The 20,880-nt window shown below is 47.0% G+C and overlaps 1 protein-coding gene and 1 non-coding gene across 4 annotated transcripts in view; both read right to left on the bottom strand.

The window, feature by feature from the left end:
• Positions 1–12,734: 12,734 nt before the first annotated feature.
• OSCP1 (organic solute carrier partner 1) overlaps positions 12,735–20,880 on the bottom strand; it is a 31,146-nt gene continuing 23,000 nt past the window's right edge. For all 3 annotated transcript variants that reach the window (XM_021939442.2, XM_021939444.2, XM_021939447.2), the window contains 6 exons: positions 19,117–19,220; positions 18,219–18,347; positions 17,613–17,682; positions 15,619–15,758; positions 14,117–14,180; positions 12,735–13,084 (listed from right to left, as the gene is read on the bottom strand). In XM_021939442.2, the coding sequence (XP_021795134.2) occupies positions 12,968–13,084; positions 14,117–14,180; positions 15,619–15,758; positions 17,613–17,682; positions 18,219–18,347; positions 19,117–19,220 (624 nt within the window). In that variant the 3' untranslated portion in view covers positions 12,735–12,967. The remainder of the gene's footprint in view (positions 13,085–14,116; positions 14,181–15,618; positions 15,759–17,612; positions 17,683–18,218; positions 18,348–19,116; positions 19,221–20,880) is intronic.
• LOC116272124 lies at positions 13,283–13,411 on the bottom strand. Its single transcript, XR_004180845.1, has one exon. It is a non-coding gene; the product is annotated as a small nucleolar RNA SNORA63 (small nucleolar RNA).

The following is a 20,880-nucleotide window of genomic DNA, read 5'->3' on the forward strand; positions in this document are numbered from 1 at the left end:
CATATATAAATGTATGTTAGTGAGTTTATAAATTTTATATATATAAAAAATTTATAAATTTTTATAGTGGATTTATATATTTTATATACATACAAATTTTTGTTAGTGAGTTTATGTTAGTGAGTTTATATAATTTATATAAATTTATGATAGTGAGTTTATATATTTTATATATATAAATTTATGTGAGTTTACACATTTTATATACATATAAACTTATCCTGGTGAGTTTATATATTTTATATATGTATATAAATTTGTAAGTGAGTTTATATTTTTATATATAAATGTATGTTAGTGAGTTTATTTTATATATAATATAAATTTACGTTCATGAGTTAATTTCTGAATGAATTAATATTATTTTTATTTTAATTTCCAATATGACAGATAATATATGTAACCCACATAAATAAAAGCTGTCAATCATTTTGAAGAGTATGTAGAGGTTCCAAGACCAAGAAGTTTGAGAATTGCTGCTGAACAGCGAGGCTTCCACTTTCTTTTTTTTTTTTTTTTTTTTGAGACGGAGTCTGGCTTTGTGGCCCAGGCTGGAGTGCAGTGGCCGGATCTCAGCTCACTGCAAGCTCCGCCTCCTGGGTTTATGCCATTCTCCTGCCTCAGCCTCCCGAGTAGCTGGGACTACAGTTGCCCGCCACCTCGCCCGGCTAGTTTTTTGTATTTTTTAGTAGAGACGGGGTTTCACCGTTAGCCAGGATGGTCTCCATCTCCTGACCTCATGATCCGCCCGTCTCGGCCTCCCAAAGTGCTGGGATTACAGGCTTGAGCCACCGCGCCCGGCCGGCTTCCACTTTCTCACACCAGTGGCTCTGCTTACTGGAACCTGGTTTCTACTCCCAAGCCCCCACTAACTTTTTCAGCAAAGGTTGCTAATGATATCCTTGTTCCTAAAACCCATATCTCCTCTTGTAGTCCTCACTTCTGGCATCCCCCTGAGTGCTCGAGCATTCTGATCACCCTCCTCCTTGGTGTTTTGTTTTTTCTGGGCATTGTGTCACTTATCTTCACCCATTTCTCTGATTGCTTCTTTTCCATTTCTCTCTCTCTCTCTTTTTAAGCCCATTTCATTCTCCTGTCCCCTAATGTGTGTGTTTCCTCTGGGGCTGTATTTCCTCTACCTAAGGGTAGCTGTCTTTTTTTTTTTTTTTTTTTTTTTGAGACGGAGTCTCGCTCTGTCGCCCAGGCTGGAGTGGAGTGGCCGGATCTCAGCTCACTGCAAGCTCCGCCTCCCGGGTCTGCGCCATTCTCCTGCCTCAGCCTCCCCAGTAGCTGGGACTACAGGCGCCCGCCACCTCGCCCGGCTAGTTTTTTGTATTTTTTTAGTAGAGACGGGGTTTCACCGTGTTAGCCAGGCTAGTCTCGATCTCCTGACCTCGTGATCCGCCCGTCTCGGCCTCCCAAAGTGCTGGGATTACAGGCTTGAGCCACCGCGCCCGGCCAGGGTAGCTGTCTTGAGCTGTCTCCTCCCATGCTGCCGAGTCCAGGTCTGTGCCCCAGCCCACACTGCTCTCTGGATCTCCATTTTCCCATGTCTTACATTGCTTATTCCCCAGATGTCTTACTGCTACTCAAAACCCAGTAGGTCTATGAGAAAAATTCATCAAGTCCCTTCCAAATCAGCTCCTGCTCTGAATTTTTCCATTTCTGCAGTTGCTACCACCATTTTTCAGCTACCTAAGTTGGGCACCTTGAGTAACCTTGATAACTTCTATAATTTTTTCTTCTTTGCTTTTTTTTTTTTTTTTTTTGGAGACAAGTTATTGTTCTGCCACACAGGCTGGAGTGCAGGGGCGTGATCTTAGCTCACTGCAACCTCCACCTCCCAGGCTCAAGTGATCCTCCCACCTCAGCCTCCAGAGTAGCTGGGACTACAGGCATGCACCACCACACCTGGCTAAATTTTTTTGTATTTTTAGTAGAGACAGAGTTTCACCACATTTCCCAGGCTGGTCTCAAACTCCTGAGCTCAAGAGATCCTCCTGCCTCGGCCTCCCAAAGTGTTGGGATTACAGGCATGAGCCACCTCGCTCAGCCGATAACTTCTATAATTTCTTGATTCCCCCACAGCTGTCACAATCACTCAGTCACAGCCCGGCACGGTGGCTCACGCCTGTAATCCCAGCACTTTGGGAGGCCGAGGCGGGCGGATCACAAGGTCAGGAGATCGAGACCACAGTGAAACCCCGTCTCTACTAAAAATACAAAAAATTAGCCGGGCGCGGTGGCGGGCGCCTGTAGTCCCAGCTACTCAGGAGGCTGAGGCAGGAGAATGGCGTGAACCCAGGAGGCGGAGCTTGCAGTGAGCCGAGATCGCGCCATGCACTCCAACCTGGGCGACAGCGTGAGACTCCGTCTCAAAAAAAACAAAAACAAAAAAAAAAAAACAATCACTCAGTCACTAGCCCTGCAAATTCTTTGAAGTATCTCTGCCATCATTTCCTTACTTTTTTTTTTTTTTTTAATGGAGACAGGGTCTTGCTCTGCTGCACAGCCCAGAGTACAGTGGAGTGATCACAGCTCACTGGTATCTCCAACTCCTGGACTCAAATGATCCTCCCTTCTCAGCCTCCTGAGTAGCTGGTACTGTAAGTGCACACCATCATGCCTGGCTAATTTTGAGATAGGGGTTTTGCTCTTGTCGCCCGGGCTGGAGTGCAGTGGCGCAGTCTCAGCTCCCTGCATCCTCTGCCTCCCTGGTTCAAGCAATTCTCCTGCCTAAGCCTCCGCCTCCCGAGTAGCTAGGATTACAGGCATGTGCCACCACACCCAGCTAATTTTGTATTTTTTAGTACAGACAGGGTTTCTCCATGTTGGTCAGGTTGGTCTTGAACTCCCAACCTCAGGTGATCCACCTGCCTTGGCCTCCCAAAGTGCTGGGATTATAGGCATGAGCAACCATGCCTGGCCTTAATTTATTATCAAAACCATCTCACTGGTCTTTGTGTCGCTTACAATTTTTTGCCAACAGATTCAAAACCTAGTTCTGATCTTATCATTTACCTTCTAAGAACACTTTCAATTTACTAGCAGCATAGATTCCAATGCTGACATTTAAGTAAGCCTTCCATAATTTGATTTGATCTTCTAGCTGGATTTCTGTTAGGTTCTCTGCCCAAACTCCCCAGTCAGTGTTTCCTTCTTTTTTTTTTTTTTTCCTGAGACAGAGTCTTGCTGGGTCACCCAAGCTGGAGTGCAGTGTTGTGATCTCAGCTCACTGCAACCTCCGCCTCCTGGGTTCAAGTGATTCTCCTGCCTCAGCCTCCCAAGTAGCTGGGACTACAGGCAGGCAACACTATGCCCAGCTAATACATAAATCATACCTCCCCTGCTAGTCTCCTGAATGTTGGTCAGGGAGAAGACCTTAGGAGGCCCAGATGCTTCACACTGTAAACTGCAATTTTATGAGGAACACTAGTTTTATGAATGTGAAGGTGATCAGGATCTAAATGAAGATGGTCAGTTGCAGTGGCAATGGAAGGGATGGATGAATGTTAAAGACCCATGACAAGAGCCAGTCGGAATCTTGGAGGCTGATTACATCTGGAATGTGGGTGGAAGGAGGAGGAAGGAGGAATCAATTTTAACACTGAGGCTGAGCATGGTGGCTCATGCCTGTAATCCTAGCACTTTGGGACGATGACATGGGCGTATTGCTTGAGCCCAGGAGGCTGAGACCAGCCTGGGCAACATGGCAAAACCCCATCTCTACAAAAGTTTAAAAAATTAGCCAATTAGCCGGGCATCCCTGCTACTCAGGAGGCTGAGATGGATCACTTGATGGAGCCCAGGAGGTCAAGGCTGCAGTGAGCTGAGATTGTGCCACTGCACTACAGCCTGGGCAACACAGTGAGACTCTGTCTCAAAAAAACAAAAATTGCCAGGCGCGGTGGCTCACACCTGTAATCCCAGCAGTTTGGGAGGCCGAGGTGGGCGGATCACAAGGTCAGGAGTTTGAGACCAGCCTGACCAATATGGTGAAACCCCATCTCTACTAAAAATACAAAAAGTAGCCAGGCGTGGTGGCATGCACCTGTAATCCTAGCTACTCAGAAGGCTGAGGCAGGAGAATCGCTTGAACTTGGGAGGCGGAGGTTGCAGTGAGTTGAGATTGTGCTACTGCACTCCAGCCTGGGCGACAGAGAGAGACTCCATCTCAAAAAGAGAGAGAGAAAAAAATTAACACTGGGTATCTGGAGAGATCGTTAATAATAAGAGGGGCGGATTTGGGGTTGCTGCACGTGGAGGAGATCTCACTGTTTGGCTACTCAGCAACTGAACTCCTTCCCTATGTTTGGGGAAATCTGACATTCCATGGACTTCAGTGGGGGAATCTCATCACAACAGATGACTTAAAGGCCAGATATTGTCTTTGATTCTTGTCCGCTATGATGTGGGCTTGTGACATAAATTCAAGCATTATCAGAGTTTACATCAGGAGCAAGTGACACAAACCAGCAGGAACTGTTTAGGCTCTGTCCTGGTGTCTGCGTCATCCAGAGCTGCATTCCCGATGGTGGTTCCAGTGCTGGAATTATTTCCTCCACTGCCCGCCCTTCCTTGGTTCCTGGCCATTTTTTGATGGTTCTCCCGTCTTCCTGACAACTCTTGGGTTGCCTGATGTCCTTTCAGTAAATTCCTTTTCTATTGAAATAGCTAGGACTGGTTTCAGTTTTTTGTAGCCAAAACCCTAACTAGTACAAGGTGCACTTGAAATGAGTTCATTCCAGGAGCCTTGAATTTCTCTGTTCTTTTTTTTTTTTTTTTTTTTTTTTTTTTGAGATGGAGTCTCTCTCTGTCACCCAGGCTGCAGTGCAGTGGTGTGATCTTGGCTCAGTGCAACCTCCGCCTCCCAGGTTCAAGCAATTCTCCTGCCTCAGCCTCCCAACTAGTTGGAATTACAGGCGTAGACCATCACACCCAGCTAATTTTTATATTTTTAGTAGAGACAGGGTTTAACATATTGGCCAGGCTGCCCTCGACCTCCTGACCTCAGGTGATCTGCCTGCCTCTGCCTCCCAAAGTGCTGGGATTACAGGCCTGAGCCACCACGCCTGGCCTGTCTGTTTTCTCTCTCTTTTTTTTTTTTTGAGACGGAGTCTCACTCTGGAGTGCAGTGGTGCAATCTTGGCCCACTGCTGAAATCTCTGCCCTCTGGGTTCAAGCAATTCTCCTGCCTCAGCCTCCTGAGTAGCTGGGATTACAAGCACCCGCCACTGTGCCTGGCTAATTTTGTATTTTTAGTAGAGATGGAGTTTCGCCATCTTGTCCAGGCTGGTCTTGAGCTCCTGAACTCATGATCCACCCGCCTCAGCCTCCCAAAGTGCTGGGATTACAGGCGTGAGCCACGGCACCCAGCCTCTCTGTTCTCTTTAGGTGAGCTCTGTTGTGGTTCTGTTTCCAATTGTCAGAGGATCACAAAATCCTGAGAGTTAGGGTCAACTCCCAGGTTACCTGCTCCAATTTACCACCCAGTGCCAACATACTCTTTATGACATTCTGTGATGCTCCCCTAACCTCTATCTGAACCACTCCAGTGACAGCAACTGACTTCTTTGCCAGCTGATCACTTCACGGTCAGGAAGCTTTTGGTAACTTCTACCCATGTGCTTCCAGTTTTTTAAAACTTTTTTTTTGTATTTTTATTGAATTTACAAAAATGTCTGTCCAGTTATGACAGTAAAATGGGAAACCACAATGACAAACGGTGGCACGAAAAACAAGAGACACCCATCAGGAATTATACCAAACTCTTTCCTTTTTATTCATTCAGAAGGGAATCCAGTGCACAAATGTCAAATGTGAGCATTGTCATTTTTTTGTTCTAAGAAGGGGGAAAGACACTTACTCTGGCAGCCGCTTCTAGTTCTTTTCTATGGAAAACTGTCTTATTTTGTATTATATTAAAACATTTTCCTCGTACCTTTTTTTTTTTTTTTTTGGACATAGAGTCTCATTCTATCACCCAGGCTACAGTAGAGTGGCGCAATCTTGGCTCACTGCAACCTCCACCTCCTGGGTTCAAGTGATCCTCCTGCCTTAGCCTCCCAAGTAGCTGGGATTACAGGTGTGTGCCACCACACCCGGCTAATTTTGTGTTTTTAGTAGAGATGGGGTTTCATCATGTTGGCCAGGCTGGTCTTGAACTGCTGACCTCAGGTGATCTGCCTGCCTCAGCCTCCCGAAGTGCTGGGATTACAGGCATGAGCCACCATGCCTGACCTCTTCAAGCCTTTTGAAAGTGAAGTAGTGGCCGGGCGTGGTGGCCCAAGCCTGTAATCCCAGCACTTTGGGAGGCCGAGACGGGCGGATCACGAGGTCAGGAGATTGAGACCATCCTGGCTAACACGGTGAAACCCCATCTCTACTAAAAAAAAAAATACAAAAAACTAGCCAGGCAAGGTGGCGGGCGCCTGTAGTCCCAGCTACTCGGGAGGCTGAGGCAGGAGAATGGCGTGAACCCGGGAGGCGGAGCTTGCAGTGAGCTGAGATCCGGCCACTGCACTCCAGCCTGGGCGACAGAGCGAGACTCCGTCCCAAAAAAAAAAAAAAAAGAAAAGAAATAATGATCCTGTGCCATTGACTTGGCTATTTTGACAGACTTTATAAAATGGCTGTGTTGAACTCTGTATCATACAGAGCAGTCCTCAATCAGAAGGCACTGAGGGAGAGAGAGGATGTATGGTCAGAAAGATGTGATCAGAGCTACAGAGGTGAATGGTTGAGAGAGTTTTAGGAAGAAAAGGGTGTTGAGCAGGGCCAAGAGCTTTCAAAAAGCCAAGGAGCCAGTTGTGGTGACTTATGCCTGTAACCCCAGCACTTTGGGAGGCCTAGGCGGGAGGATCACTTGAGCCCAGGAGTCTGGAGGCTCAGTGAGCTATGATTATGCCATTGCACTCCAGCCTGGGCAACAGAGTGAGACCCTGTTTCAAAAACAAAACAGAAAACCAAAAAGCCAAGGAGCATGGGGATGAGAAAAGGCTTTTGGATCTATTAATAGCAATGTTGGCACCTGGAGACCTGAGAGCTGAGATCTGTGCAGTGCAGTGCTGGCCCCATAGCTGAGAAGCTGATGTCTACATAGTGAGGAACAGAGGAGAATGGCTAGAACAATGAAGATGGAGAGAAGCAGCCCCTGGAGAAGCAGGGGCCAAAGGAGTAGCTGTGTTACTGGTTGACAGTCTTGACTATGAGTCGTCCAGGTTCTTGGCATTTTGAACAAAGAATTGGACAAAATGCACAAAGAAAGCAATGAGAGAAGAAGCAAAAACGGAAACACAGATTTATTGAAACAAAAGTACACTCCACAGAGTGGGAGTGGGCTCGAGCAAGCAGCTCAAGAGCCCTGGTTACAGAATTTTCTGGGGTTTAAATACTCTAGAGGTTTCCCGTTGGTTACTTGGTTACACCCTATGCAAATGAAAACCTGCCCCACAACCAGTCAGATTGGTTGTGGGAGGGACCAGTCAGAGGTACTTTCCATTTTTCATCTGTGAGGCAGTGGAAAGCGGGGGTTGCAAAGGGAGTAACTTCTGATCCTTTCCTTACTTGGGCGTGGAGAGGTGGGGTTTTCGTTTTGATTCAGTTCTAGGAAGTCAGCGCAAATTGGCCTTAGGTTCCTGCCTCCAGACCCTGTTCTCCTGCCTCAGCTGGGCACATTTGTACAGGAGGAGGAGAGCCTTAGCAGCCACTCAGATAAACACCTGAAGCAGAATATATTTGAGGTGGGGGGACAGATGAGGGACACATTAAATATTAATCAATATAAAACAAATATTAGCTTCTTGTCAGTTGTAACCTAAGCTGAGGAGTCTTGAGGATATCCAGAAAACGGGTCAAATGTCCTTTGCTGACACGGGGCCCCCTGCTGGGAAACCTGCTGGCCTCAGTGTTTCAAAAGGGAGTGAGGGAGCTCTATAAAGAGAATGAAGGGCACAGTGATCTGAGGTGATTGTGCACATCTAGGCCCTGGGGCCTGCCCCTTGCACTGCTGGCACTGCTGGTGGTGTGTGGCTCCATTGGGCCTAATGCAACTGAGTTTTTTTTTTTTTTTTTTTTTTTTTGAGACAGAGTCTCGCTCTGTCCCCCAGGCTGGAGTGCAGTGGCACCATCTCGGCTCACTGCAAACTCTGCCTCCTGGGTTCAAGTGATTCTCCTGCCTAAGCCTCCGCCCCCCACCCAAAGTAGCTAGGATTATAGGCATGTGCCATCACACCTGGCTGATTTTTGTATTTTTAGTAGAGACAGGGTTTCACCATGTTGGCCAGGCTGGTCTCGAATTCCTGACCTCAGGTGATCCACCTGCCTTGGCCTCCCAAAGTGCTGGGATTACAGGTGTGAGCCACCACGCCCGGCCATGCAGTTGAGTTTTCATGCCGTCTTAGGAACTAAGAGAAAAGGTAATGTTATTTTTGTCAGCAGAGGCACCACTGGCTAGAAACAAAAAGAATCTAGAATGTACACGTGTATGGAGGTGGTGGTGGTGGAAGTGTTAAGGTAATCAAATATCAAAAATAATTTCCATTGGCCCTTGGAATGACTCTTGACATTCTCACTTGCAAAGGGGTAAGTTATGATCTGAGAATTTACTTCACACCAAATCAGGAAGCTATGCAGGGAAGATTCAATGTGGAGGTTTCCTTATCCCAAGCCTGTCCTGTAATTCCCTCTACTGTCAGCTGTCCAGGAATTTAGCAGCTGAAAAGGAGTTATCCAGGGCACAATTTGGAGAGAATAAGAGGTAGATAAAGGTGGTATTACTTTTCTGATTTTAATTTGGGTCTTTAAGATTAGGTATTATGCTAAATATATATTTTCTAGAATTTGCATTTGTCTTTCTATGGTTTCCTGTGGCTTGAGATGGTTCCAAAATGGACAGCGTGGTTCTATACTGAATGTAATCCAGAGTGACAAACCAGGCGGTTATAGACTAGATGGATGTGGATGAGGGAATCTGATCCAGTTTAGATCTGGGCATCTGGCTATCATGCTGAAGTCTATTTCTCTCCTATTGGGATAGCTGAGGGAAGAAGTGAGTTTTACCTTTAAAAATTCTTAGAAGGGCTGGGTGCAGTTGCTCACATCTGTAATCCTAGCACTTTGGGAGGCCGAGGCGGGTGGACCATCTGAGGTCAGGAGTTCGAGACCAGCCTGACCAATATGACAAAACCCCATATCTACTAAGAAAATACAAAAATTAGCCAGGCATGGTGGTGCATGCCTGTAATGTCAGCTACTTGGGAGGCTAAAGCAGGAGAATTGCTTAAACCTGGGAGGTGGAGGTTGCAGTGAGCCGAGATTTTGCCACTGCACTCCATCCTGGGCGACAAAGCAAGACTCTGTCTTAAAAAAAAAAAAAAAAAAAAAAGTTAGAAGACTGGGTGTGATGGCTCACGCCTGTAATCCCAGCACTTTGGGAGGCTGAGCAGGAGAATCGCTTGAGACCAGGAGTTTGAGATCAGCCTGGGCAACATAGTGAGACCAGGTGTGATGGCACGTGCCTGTAGTCCCAGCTACTTGGGAGGCTGAAGTGGGAGGATCGCTTGAGGAGGTCGAGGCTGCAGTGAGCTGTGATTGTGCCACTATACTCCAGCCTGGGTGACAGAATGAGACCCCATTTCAAAAATAAATAAAATAAAAATTGTTAGATACTTATGGGGACTATGGTGAAATGGGCCCATAGACTGTTCTTTTGGATAAACATAGACATTGATCCTTCTGCTGTTAAAGCTTGAAATTTGTATTTGTTTTATCTAAGTTCTTTTCTCAGGAAAGGACCTTCAGGCCTCTAAAAAATGGGATCAGAGAACTGAAACTCATCAGATGGGGGCACCAGATGCCCCCTTGCCCCTCCCTAGTTCTTATTTTCTTACACATTGTAACATTTCTTCCCTGCTATGTAAACCCCTAGTTTTAGTCAATCAGGGAGATGGATTTGAGACTGAGCTCCCATCTTCTCTGCAGCACCTGATGAAAGCCTTCTTCCTTGGCAATACTTATCTCAGGGATTGGCTTTCTGCGCGGTGAGCAGCAGGACCTAGACCAAACGCCTGGTATTTCAGGAACAATGCGATGACTTTCTTCTTAGAATTCAGAGATAAATACATTTTCCTCCTTTTTTCTTCCTCCTTCGCTCTGAATTTTTATTACTTCTTTCTTCTGGGAGCCATTAACGTCCTTTGGTTTTTGGCTTTTCTACAGCATTGCTTTACTTAATCAACAGGGCATTCTAACACCCTAAGAACAAGAGTGGGATGGTTTGAAACTTAGATGAGAAGAAGCTACAGTCACAGAAGAGCTGAAAGAGAGCAGATATACCCCAAAGCAGCGGGTGGAGGGCAGCCTGGGTAAGACTCCCATTCTCAGGTCCCGCCTGGGGCAGGGCCCAGGAAGCTATAAACTCGGGAACTTATCTGGGCAAGCTGAGTTTGAGTTCTTTTTCTTTTTTAATAGATGAGAGACCTTTGGTGAGGGTTAGTGGTCCAAGATGACATGGTGAATTGGGGGCAGGGATGGGGCCAGAGTGCAGTGTCGTGATTCTGACCATATGCCTTCCCCTTAAGTTCACTGGGTCTTGGTGAATTACATGCTTATGCCCCTTTGCCATGGTTTTAAATGAATACATGCGTTTTTAGTACTTTATCCATATTTTATGCAGAAAATAAAATCTTTTTAGAATTTTTATTTTTTTATTTTTATTGAGATGGGGTCTCACTCTGTCACTCAGGCTAGGGTACAGTGGCACAATCATGGCTCGCTGCAGCCTCGACCTCCTACTTTTTATCTACTTTGCCTCCTACCGACTCCCATGCTTTCTCTCGTAGTCCTGAACCACCATGCAAATAAACTTGCTTTTCTTAATATCTGTGCAAGTCTAGAGACATGAAACTCACAGATTGCCTCATCGTGGAGTTGTCATACCAGAGATCTGTATCTTGTTTATTTACTGATAGGACAGATACGTTTGAAATCGCCAGCATCGCTCTGGGATAGGTGGAGGGAGGAGGCTGTGGCTGCTTCTCGGCATCTCACGGCCCAACTCCAAGGCCCTGGGACACACTCAGAGCGGTGACATTCTGATATGTGACAGCAAGGTGGGAGCCGGACTCAAAACAGGTCAGAACTTTCCCATTCATCTGTCACCCAGTCAGGCTCCCCTGAATGGTGGCCAGATTGCTTAAAAGAGACTAAAACCAAAGGCACTTTGTACATCTGATGCAACAGGTGTTTTATAGCACAATATGCTTCTCCTCCCCAACAGACTTTTCATGAGTATGTGGTGGGGGAGGGTGTCTTTATAGGTAAGGAAGTGTAACTTTAATGGGTAGGGAGCAATTAACATTTAATTGGTGATTTTTTTATTGAGATGGAGTTTCGCTCTTGTTGCCCAGGCTGGAGTGCAATGGCACGATCTTGGCTCACTGCAACCTCTGCCTCCCAGGTTCAAGCGATTCTCCTGCCTCAGCCTCCTGAGTAGCTGGGATTGCAGGCATGCACTACTAGGCCTGGCTAATTTTATATTTTTAATAGAAACGGGGTTTCTCCATGTTGGTCAGGCTGTTCTGGAACTCCTGACCTCAAGTGATCTGCCCACCTCAGCCTCCCAAAGTGCTAGGATTACAGGCATGAGCCACCATGCCCGGCCTTCACTGATTTACATTCTGTATCCAAAACCTTTGCCTTTGGAAAAGCCAAAGGGCAGCTTCCATTACATGGAATTAATCACCAGGAGAATTGCTTGAAAATGGTGATTCCATTACATTCTAGAATGATGTTCACCTTGATCTGTCCCAGGTGTGGGGATGGAGAGGTTCCTGTAGTTGGCCCAATCTAAGGCAATGACCAGCTCAACTTAGTTTCTCTCCAGCCTTTTGGCATTCTGGATATTCCTTCCATAGGATTTAATGGGTCTGAACATGCCAGTTACTCAGGCCCGGGAGGGAGCCTATGGCAGAGGGCTGCCACGCCTTTCTGAAGCAATAACGGCAGCCCTGGCTGGAGACATTTTACGTGGATTCCAGTGAGACCTGGCCTCCTGCTGCATCCTGCAAAGTCCACTCCTGCCCAGGGAAGCGGCTCAGCGGGAAAGCAGAAGGGAAAGGCACACACCACATGTGCCTCCCATGCACCCAACCTAGGGTACTGCTTGGTGACTCACGGTGACCCAGAGGAGACAGATGTCACAGCACATCCTGCTGGGCATCTTTAGAAGACAAGCACACTCAGGGGTAGAGGAAGACCCTGGGGGTAAGGAGTACATGTCATGCTGAAAAGAAGAAAATATTCTCTTGGTATACATCTCAGTATGGGATAAACTGACACCGCATGGATAGATGGACGTGCGGGGAAGTACAGACGCTGGCATGTCCTGCCTGGGGCCAGCTGAGTGTTCCCCGCCATGGCCTTGCTTACCCTGCCTCTGAGGTTACAGTTCCTAGTGCGCCAGGGTGAAAAGGGTCTTCTACACGGAGCCCTCACTGTTTATGGCAACTGCCTGGAACAGTCTTTGATTTCAAACTTGCCTACAGGCAGAATGTATCCCAGAAAACTGAGTATTTTGTTAATGTTTACATGCCTTTGTAGATCCCCACAGGAAAGCTAAAATAGTAATCCTGAAAATGACAGCAGGGGTGACCCCTTACCCACTTTGGGGCCCAAACCTATGGCTCAGGAGGCTTTCAGTGGTTGCCACAGAATTAAGAATAAAATGGGAAAGGTCACGTTTAAAAGTCAGAATATATTTCACTGAAAATATGTGTATGTGTGTGCCTTCAAGAGTGAGTGCTCCCCGAGGGAGGCTCACACAGTTCCTTACAACATAAACAAGAACTAGACGTAATGGCTTCACTCAGTAGAAAACTAGCAGCATCATTTTGGGCCATGGGGCATTCCCCAGGGATCACCATCCAGCAGCCTCTCCCTGGGAGCAGAAGACGCCTGGTCAGAACAGCTATAACTCATCCATCATGGCGAGCAAATCGTCCCCCTTGCTGGTGCTCAGCCTTGGCTGCTCCATGATCTCAAACTCCCCCATGATTCGAGCCAGCTCCTCGCTCCGTTGCTGGTCCTATGAGGGAAATGAGAGGTAAAAGGGCATGAAGAGGCTGTGCTGGCAGAGGCCGCCTCTTTGTGCAGTAGGCTCTTAGTTTGTTGTCCCACCACTGATATGTTTCAGTTGTGCACCTGTTTGTCAGAAAAGGGACTGTAGTTACAGGCTGATCAGAGAGAAGAAGGGGGTCTTTTTTTTTTTTTTTTCTTAATCAACATGTATGTAACCAAGCATCCCTGGCTGCTCCAGAATGGCAGATGGGTATAGTGAAGAAACAACTTTAATTTGAGCAGGGGGAATGACAACACAGCACTTAACAGCTATATTGTAGTCTGAGTCTTGCTTGAAAAAGAGGGTCTCTGAAGTTCAACATTATGTAAGATGAGGAAGGGAGGAAGGGAGGCCGGGTGCGGTGGCTCACCTCTGTAATCCCAGCACTTTGGGAGGCCGAGGTGGGTGGATCACTTGAGGTCAGGAGTTCAAGACCAGCCTGGCCAACTTGGTGAAACCCAAGCTCTACTAAAAAAAAAAAAAAAAAAAGGCTGGGCGCGGTGGCTCATGCCTGTAATCCCAGCACTTTGGGAGGCCGAGACGGGCGGATCACGAGGTCAGGAGATCGAGACCATCCTGGCTAACACGGTGAAACCCCGTCTCTACTAAAAATACAAAAAACTAGCCGGGCGTGGTGGCGGCGCCTGTAGTCCCAGCTACTCGGGAGGCTGAGGCAGGAGAATGGCGTGAACCTGGGGGGCGGAGCTTGCAGTGAGCTGAGATCGCGCCACTGCACTCCAGCCTGGGTGACAGAGCGAGACTCCGTCTCAAAAAAAAAAAAAAAAAAAAATTTAGCTGGTCATAGTGGCGGCACCTGTAATCCCAACTACTTGGCAGGTTGAAGTGTGAGAATTATTTAAACCTGGGAGGTGGAGGTTGCGGTGAGCTGAGATTGAGCCACTGCACTTCACCTGGGTGACACCTGTCTCAAAAAAAAAAAAAAAAAAAAAAGATGAGGAAGGGAATAAGATTGGACCCTGTGTAATCCCCTGTACGTACCTGAGTGGCTTGTATGTTGATAACTTCATAGGATAACTCTTCTGGCCTGGTTAGCGCTGCTTGTCTGGATGAGATAGTAAAGAAAAGGGGCACAAGGTTAGGGTTCTCTCCCTGCCAGCATGGCAAACTGGCTCTTGATAAGTTGGCAGCCTATATTTTCTGCCTCATCTTCTGCCATTTCTCTTGAACTTTCTACCCCATCTCCCACCAATGTACCCTATGATCTAGAAAGTCAAGTTCTTTTATATCTCTGTGACTTTGCTCATTATAAACCCTGCCAAGGATGTTTCCTCCCTTCCTCTGCTTGGCAAACTCCAAGACCTAGATCAAATGCCAACTCCTTCAATCTGCCAGTGCAGAGTCAGTCACTGTCCTCAATTAGAGCATTCATGACACGGCACTGAAATAACTTATGTATGTACATGTTTGCTCTCCCACTAAGCTGAGAGCTTCCTGAGGACAGGCTCTAGGTCTTACACTCCATCTTTGCATCCCCAGGACTTTACATAGTACTGGTCACACAGAAGTAAACAAAAGAAGTTATCAGTAGTTCAATGAATGGGAAATAGAAGGTGACACTCACGCCAAATACTTGGTTTTGAGGAGGATCACATAAGATAATGCTTGAAAAAGTGCTCTGTAAACTGTAAAGCACTATAAATCACTGTGGGTGATTTACTATTGTTATTGGTTTTGGGTGATACTGTCAAACACAGGGAAATCAAGCTCCAACTTCACTCTGGTTTCTTAACACACTGCCTTAATCTGGTCATCCTGGCTCCTAACACTGCTTATTCAGCTGTGCTCTGATAAGTAAAACATTATAACTCTTTTTTTGTTTTCTTGATTATTATTTTTTAGAGACAGGGTGTTGCTCTGTCTCCTAGACTGAATGCAGTGGCACGATCACAGCTTGCTTAACCTTAAACTCCTGGGCTCAAGTGATCCTTCCGCCTCAACCTCCTGGGTGGCTGGGACTACAGGTGCGCACCATCACACCATCTCTGGGTTGTTTTTTTTGTTTGTTTGTTTTGTTTTGACATGGAGTCTTGCTGTGTCTCCCAGACTGGAGTGCAATGGCGCAGTCTTGGCTCACCTGCCTCAGCCTCCCGAGTAGCTGGGATTACAGGCACGTGCCACCATACCCAGCTAATTTTTTGTATTTTTTTTTTTTTTTTTTAGTAGAGACGGGGTTTCACCATGTTAGCCAGGATGGTCTCGACCTCCTGACCTCGTGATCTGCCTGCCTTGGCCTCCCAAAGTGCTGGGATTACAGGTGTGAGCCACGGTGCCCGGCTGCATCTCTTTTTTTGAATGACTCCGGAAGGTTCAGGCCATTTCATCCTGGTGGGCTATTTAACTAGATTATTAACTTTGTTGGTATTTTGTTTGTGATATTTACACAAATATTTATAAGTGCCACCGGTTTGTAATGGTCATTTTGGGTTCTTGTTACATTTGGGATATTTATATGTCTTTAACGAAACAGGTTTAAAACATACTCCTCTTCTTCATCGGTGGTAAAGAGATTCAACCGGAATCCAGGCTCAGGGCCACTGGGTTTCTTAATCTCCATCCCTCCCATCAGCCTGGCCAAGAAATTCAGCTCTTCTTTAGCAAGAGGGTTTGGAGCAATGCTTTCCTGCAGAAACAATTGCATGATTTTTAGCCACAGGAAGGCAATCACATTTCCTGCTAAAACCTCAGAGACACAGGTAGGTATTATAAAATAAGGTGAAACAATTGCTATTTAAATTATTTCTAGGTCCAGATAAAGTGTAGAAAGCAGGCTTAACCAAAAGAAAAACAATCACATCAGAAGCAGAGGGAATGTGGCAACTTTGCAAACCAGAGATTTTCATACTGTCCGCATAAGTGGAAGCCCCAGGGATCCACATTTCTCCTCTCACTACCTTCCTCCTTGAAGAAGTGTATGGCTTCCTTTTCTGTCAATCGGGTTTCCTCAGTATTTACAAGTCGCCTCAGTCCAGTCTCCTTCCAGAGGCGCTGCCACACTGCCCTCAGGTGGTGATGGCCGGGAACACACCCGCGAGTCCATTCCCTCCTCTCTCAGTTCTCACCCTGCCTCATCCTGCAGCCCTCTTCCTTCTAGCCTGGCCTCCCCTGTTCTGCCTCTCCCCTCACTCCGCCACTAGTTAACTAAATGCAGTTTTCGTCTCATTTCTCCCTGGCTTGAAACAAACCCCTCTGCTTCCTTTCGAAAGAACAAAGCCCAAATAGTTTACACCCCTTCCTGGTCAGGCCTCAGTGTCCCTGTCCAGGTGAGTCTCTGCCAGCAAGCCTCCATGATGCTGTGATCCATTACGTAAGCCTCATGGGAGACGCTGCCATCCTCCTCCCGGGAACACTCTTGCTCCTCTGTCACCTTGGTCTGTGTGCTCATTTCTCCCTCTCTGCTGTTTCATAGTTTACCTACTCTACAGCCCCACTTCAATATCCCTGCCTCTGAAACGCCTTCTTGATCCCTGTGATCCCTGTCCACTGGACAGACGTGAGTTCCTCTGTTACAGCACTTTGTTCAGGATCCCCAGCCAGCCCTTCCTCCACCTCATTTTAGTTGTTTGTTTCGCTGTCTTTCCCAGGGTACCAGAGGCCCCTTCAGGATGGGACCACATCAACGTCAGCTTCGTGTCCCTGGGTCCCCAGCCCATAGAAGCAGTTTAATAAATGTTTGCTGAATAATTTAATATTAAAATATTCTGTGATCTCTCTTACAGCTAGGTGGGAGCTAGTTCAGTGAAAACTTGTAAGGATGGAATTCAGAGAAACTAAAACCCCGACTCTGACTTAGCTACTGTGGTGCTGTAGGGGAAACGTTAAAAAGAAATGTTTTAATGATCAGAATACACACGAGTGCTGACGTCAGCAATCATGGACCTAACGGCACTGGTACTCTGCTATTGCATATGTCCTGGTGGGTGGTTCCTCTTAATTATGGTGGCTGAGCCAAGCCTAAAATTACCTAATTAGTGAGATCACTGGAAGTCTCCATGAAAAGCTACAATTAAAACCTGTGTACTCGGCCGGGCGCGGTGGCTCAAGCCTGTAATCCCAGCACTTTGGGAGGCCGAGGCGGGTGGATCACAAGGTCAGGAGATCGAGACCATCCTGGCTAACATGGTGAAACCCCGTCTCTACTAAAAATACAAAAAAATAGCCGGGCGAGGTGGCGGGCGCCTGTAGTCCCAGCTACTCGGAGGCTGAGCCGGGAGAATGGCGTGAACCCAGGAGGCGGAGCTTGCAGTGAGCCGAGATCGCGCCACTGCACTCTAGCCTGGGCGACACAGTGAGACTCCGTCTCAAAAAAAAAAAAAAAAAAAAAAAAACCTGTGTACTCATAAGGTGGAAGGGAGAAGATTGAAAACAAGGGAAATGTTGGCTAGATCCAAAATCTAAAGCGATCCCACCTCTCTTTATGTAGACTTCTGTATCTAGAGAGAAGCTGTGAGAGTAGGCAAGGAAGGCAGAAGCTCACCTGGGTCCGTGAGGCTAAGTTCTTTGATGATCCAGACATATGGGTTTCCACAGGCCGATTCACGCTGTACCTGGTGTGTCAACAGAAAATGGTGACATTATCCAGCCCCTTTCCCCGGACCTCCCTCTAACTTGTAAGCATAGTTTGTAGCTTTTATTCTGAGACATTAAATAGCATCCAGAAAGGTGCTATGGGTACAGAATGCAACTGAGTGAGTGATAACCCCTCACATTTCACTTCTTCCCAAAGAAAAACACCCGGGGAGACTGGGTGGCAATGCCTCCTCTTGTGAAGAGTAACGTGCATCACTGAAAAGACATGCAGCTTTACAGAAAGGATAAGTCTTTCTGGATTTCCACTGCAACACAGATTTTGGCTAGTTCTCTTCCATGGCTATGGAACATCATGTATCTTTTCATTCTGCTGAGTTGCCTTATGTTTGGCGTTCTTGGGTGCCCTTTGAAATGTCCGGCCTCTGTATGCAGTGTACCTAAGAGGAAGTTACTCCTGTTGTCGGCAGGGATTTTCGTAACAGAAGTCAGGCTGCGTTTTTTAATGAAGTGACCTCCCTTGGACTTGAATTCACTCAGATAAGAATTTGCTTACATGTTAGTTCCCAGTTTCAGGACTCGGTCTCCATAAAGTTCAAAAGAACCTTCTTTGGGTGCAGGGACATAGTTTCCACCATGCTTGAATTCTATCCTCTTCACTTCTTCACCTTTGTTGTTGAACATTCTACAATACAAAGTATGACATGATGGAATGCTCTCCAAGCTTAGGTAGTCCTGGAGGCTTCTTTATTCTTTGTACTACAGAACAAAAAGGAATACATACTCTCCTTCAAGATAAAGGTGCTGGTTGTAATAATAATAATGATAATAATACAATAATAATATTTATTGAGCATATGTATACGCCAATTGCTTTGTAAGCACGTTAGATCACTGTTATCTTATTCATCCACACAGTAACCATTTAACAGATGAGGAAATCAGTCTTGGGGAACTGGGTAACTTGCCTCAAGTCCCTCCGCTAAGCGACAAGGCGGGGATTAGAACCTGACTTTTTCAATAGCTATTTTACTAAAGAAAGAGAAGGGCTGGAGGCCGGGCGTGGTGGCTCACACCTGTAATTTTGGGAGGCTGAGGCGGGTGGATCAACCGAGGTCAGGAGTTCGAGACCAGACTGACCAATGTGCAGAAACCCCATCTCTACTAAAAATACAAAATTAGCCAGGCGTGCTGGCGCATGTCTATAATCCCAGCAGCTGCTCGGGAGGCTGAGGCAGGAGTATCACTTGAACCCAGGAGGCGGAGGTTGCAGTGAGCTGAGATGGCGCCATTGCACTCCAGCCTGGGCAACAACAGCGAAACTCTGTCTCAAACAAAAAGAGAGAGAAGGGCTGGGCAGACCATGAGCGGCTCAGCAGTGCGGCGTTCTGTCTGCAGCCCATGTGCATTTCCTAGCACCCCAAACATAGCTCTGACCATTGTTGGGAATTCACCTGATGAGTCCGGGAACTTCAGTTCCCCAGGGAACAGGCCCGGACACCGGCAACACGAAGCGACCATTATTATTCTGAACTTTGTCCTTTAGAAACATGGATACCTGGAAAAAAAATACATTTATTGTCATTTTTCTTGGTATATTTTCATAGACATCAATATTCTGAGGGTGAAAAGTGTGTAATGGTTTGGGGACATTACCTATGAGTTTATAACAATAAGAAGGGAGAGGCTGGGTGCAGTGGCTCACTCCTGTAATCCCAGCACTTTGAGAGGCTGAGGCAGGCGGATCATGAGGTTGGGAGATTGAGACCATCCTGGCTAACACGGTGAAACCCCGTCTCTACTAAAAATACAAAAAATTAGCTGGGTGTGGTGGCGGGTGCCTGCCTGTAGTCCCAGCTACTTCGGAGGCTGAGGCAGGGGAACCACTTGAACCTGGAAAGTGGAGGTTGCAGTGAGCCAAGATTGTGCCATTGCACTCCAGCCTGGGCAACAAAGTGAGACTCCATCTCAAAAAAAAAAAAAAAAAAGAGGGGGAGAAAAAAATTACACTTGCAGAGTTAATTGTATTTTAACAAACAGAACTATTTTTTTTTTTGAGACAGGGACTACTTTGTCACCCAGGCCGGACTGCAGTGGTACGATCTTGCCTCCCTGCCACCTCAGCCCCCCAGCTCACGTGATCCTCCTGTCTTAGCCCCCCAAGTAGCTGGGACCATAGGTGTGAGCCACGGTGCCCAGCGAATTTTTTCTTTTTTTTTTTGAGATAGAGTCTCACCCAGGCTGGAGTGCAGTGGTGTGACCTCGGCTCACTGCAAGCTCTGCCTCCCAGGTTCATGCCATTCTCCTGCCTCAGCCTCCAGAGTAGCTGGGACTACAGGCGCCCACCACCACGCCTGGCTAATTTTTTTGTATTTTTAGTGGAGATGGGGTTTCACCATGTTAGCCAGGATGGTCTCGATCTCCTGACCTCGTGATCCGCCCACCTTGGCCTCCCAAAGTGCTAGGATTACAGGCGTGAGCCACTGCGCCCGGCCTGCCTGGCTAATTTTTATATTTTTTTGTAGAGATGGGGTTTCGCCATGTTGGCCAGGCTCAAACTCCTGAGCTCAAGTGATCTGCCTGCCTCAGCCTCCCATAGTGCTGGGATTACAGGCATGAGCCACCATGCTCAGCTACAAACAGAACTACTTTTGAGCAGTGCAGCAAACCTTCCAGGTGAGTCATATTACTCCCATTTTACAGACGAGAAAGCTAAAGTAGAGAGTGAAGTGACTTGCCCAAAGAGAGCAGTAAGAGGCAGGGCCAGGATTCAAAACCAAGGGTGACTCCAAATTCCACCCCTATTCCTTGGTTCCCTGCTTACTTTCCATGCAGCTGCAGGCCTTGAGCTGTAAGAACCTCATATGGCCACTTTCTTTTTTTTTTTTTTTTTTTTTTTGAGACTGAGTCTGGCTCTGTCGCCCAGGCTGGAGTGCGGTGGCCGGATCTCAGCTCACTGCAAGCTCCGCCTCCCGGGTTTACGCCATTCTCCTGCCTCAGCCTCCCGAGTAGCTGGGACCACAGGCGCCCGCCACTTCGCCCGGCTAGTTTTTTGTATTTTTTAGTAGAGACGGGGTTTCACCGTGTTAGCCAGGATGGTCTCGATCTCCTGACCTCGTGATCCACCCGTCTCGGCCTCCCAAAGTGCTGGGATTACAGGCTTGAGCCACCGCGCCCGGCCCATATGGCCACTTTCTAGATGAGGCAGCTCAGAGGTT

This window comes from Papio anubis, chromosome 1, assembly GCF_008728515.1.
Source record: "Papio anubis isolate 15944 chromosome 1, Panubis1.0, whole genome shotgun sequence".
Taxonomy (NCBI): domain Eukaryota; kingdom Metazoa; phylum Chordata; class Mammalia; order Primates; family Cercopithecidae; genus Papio; species Papio anubis.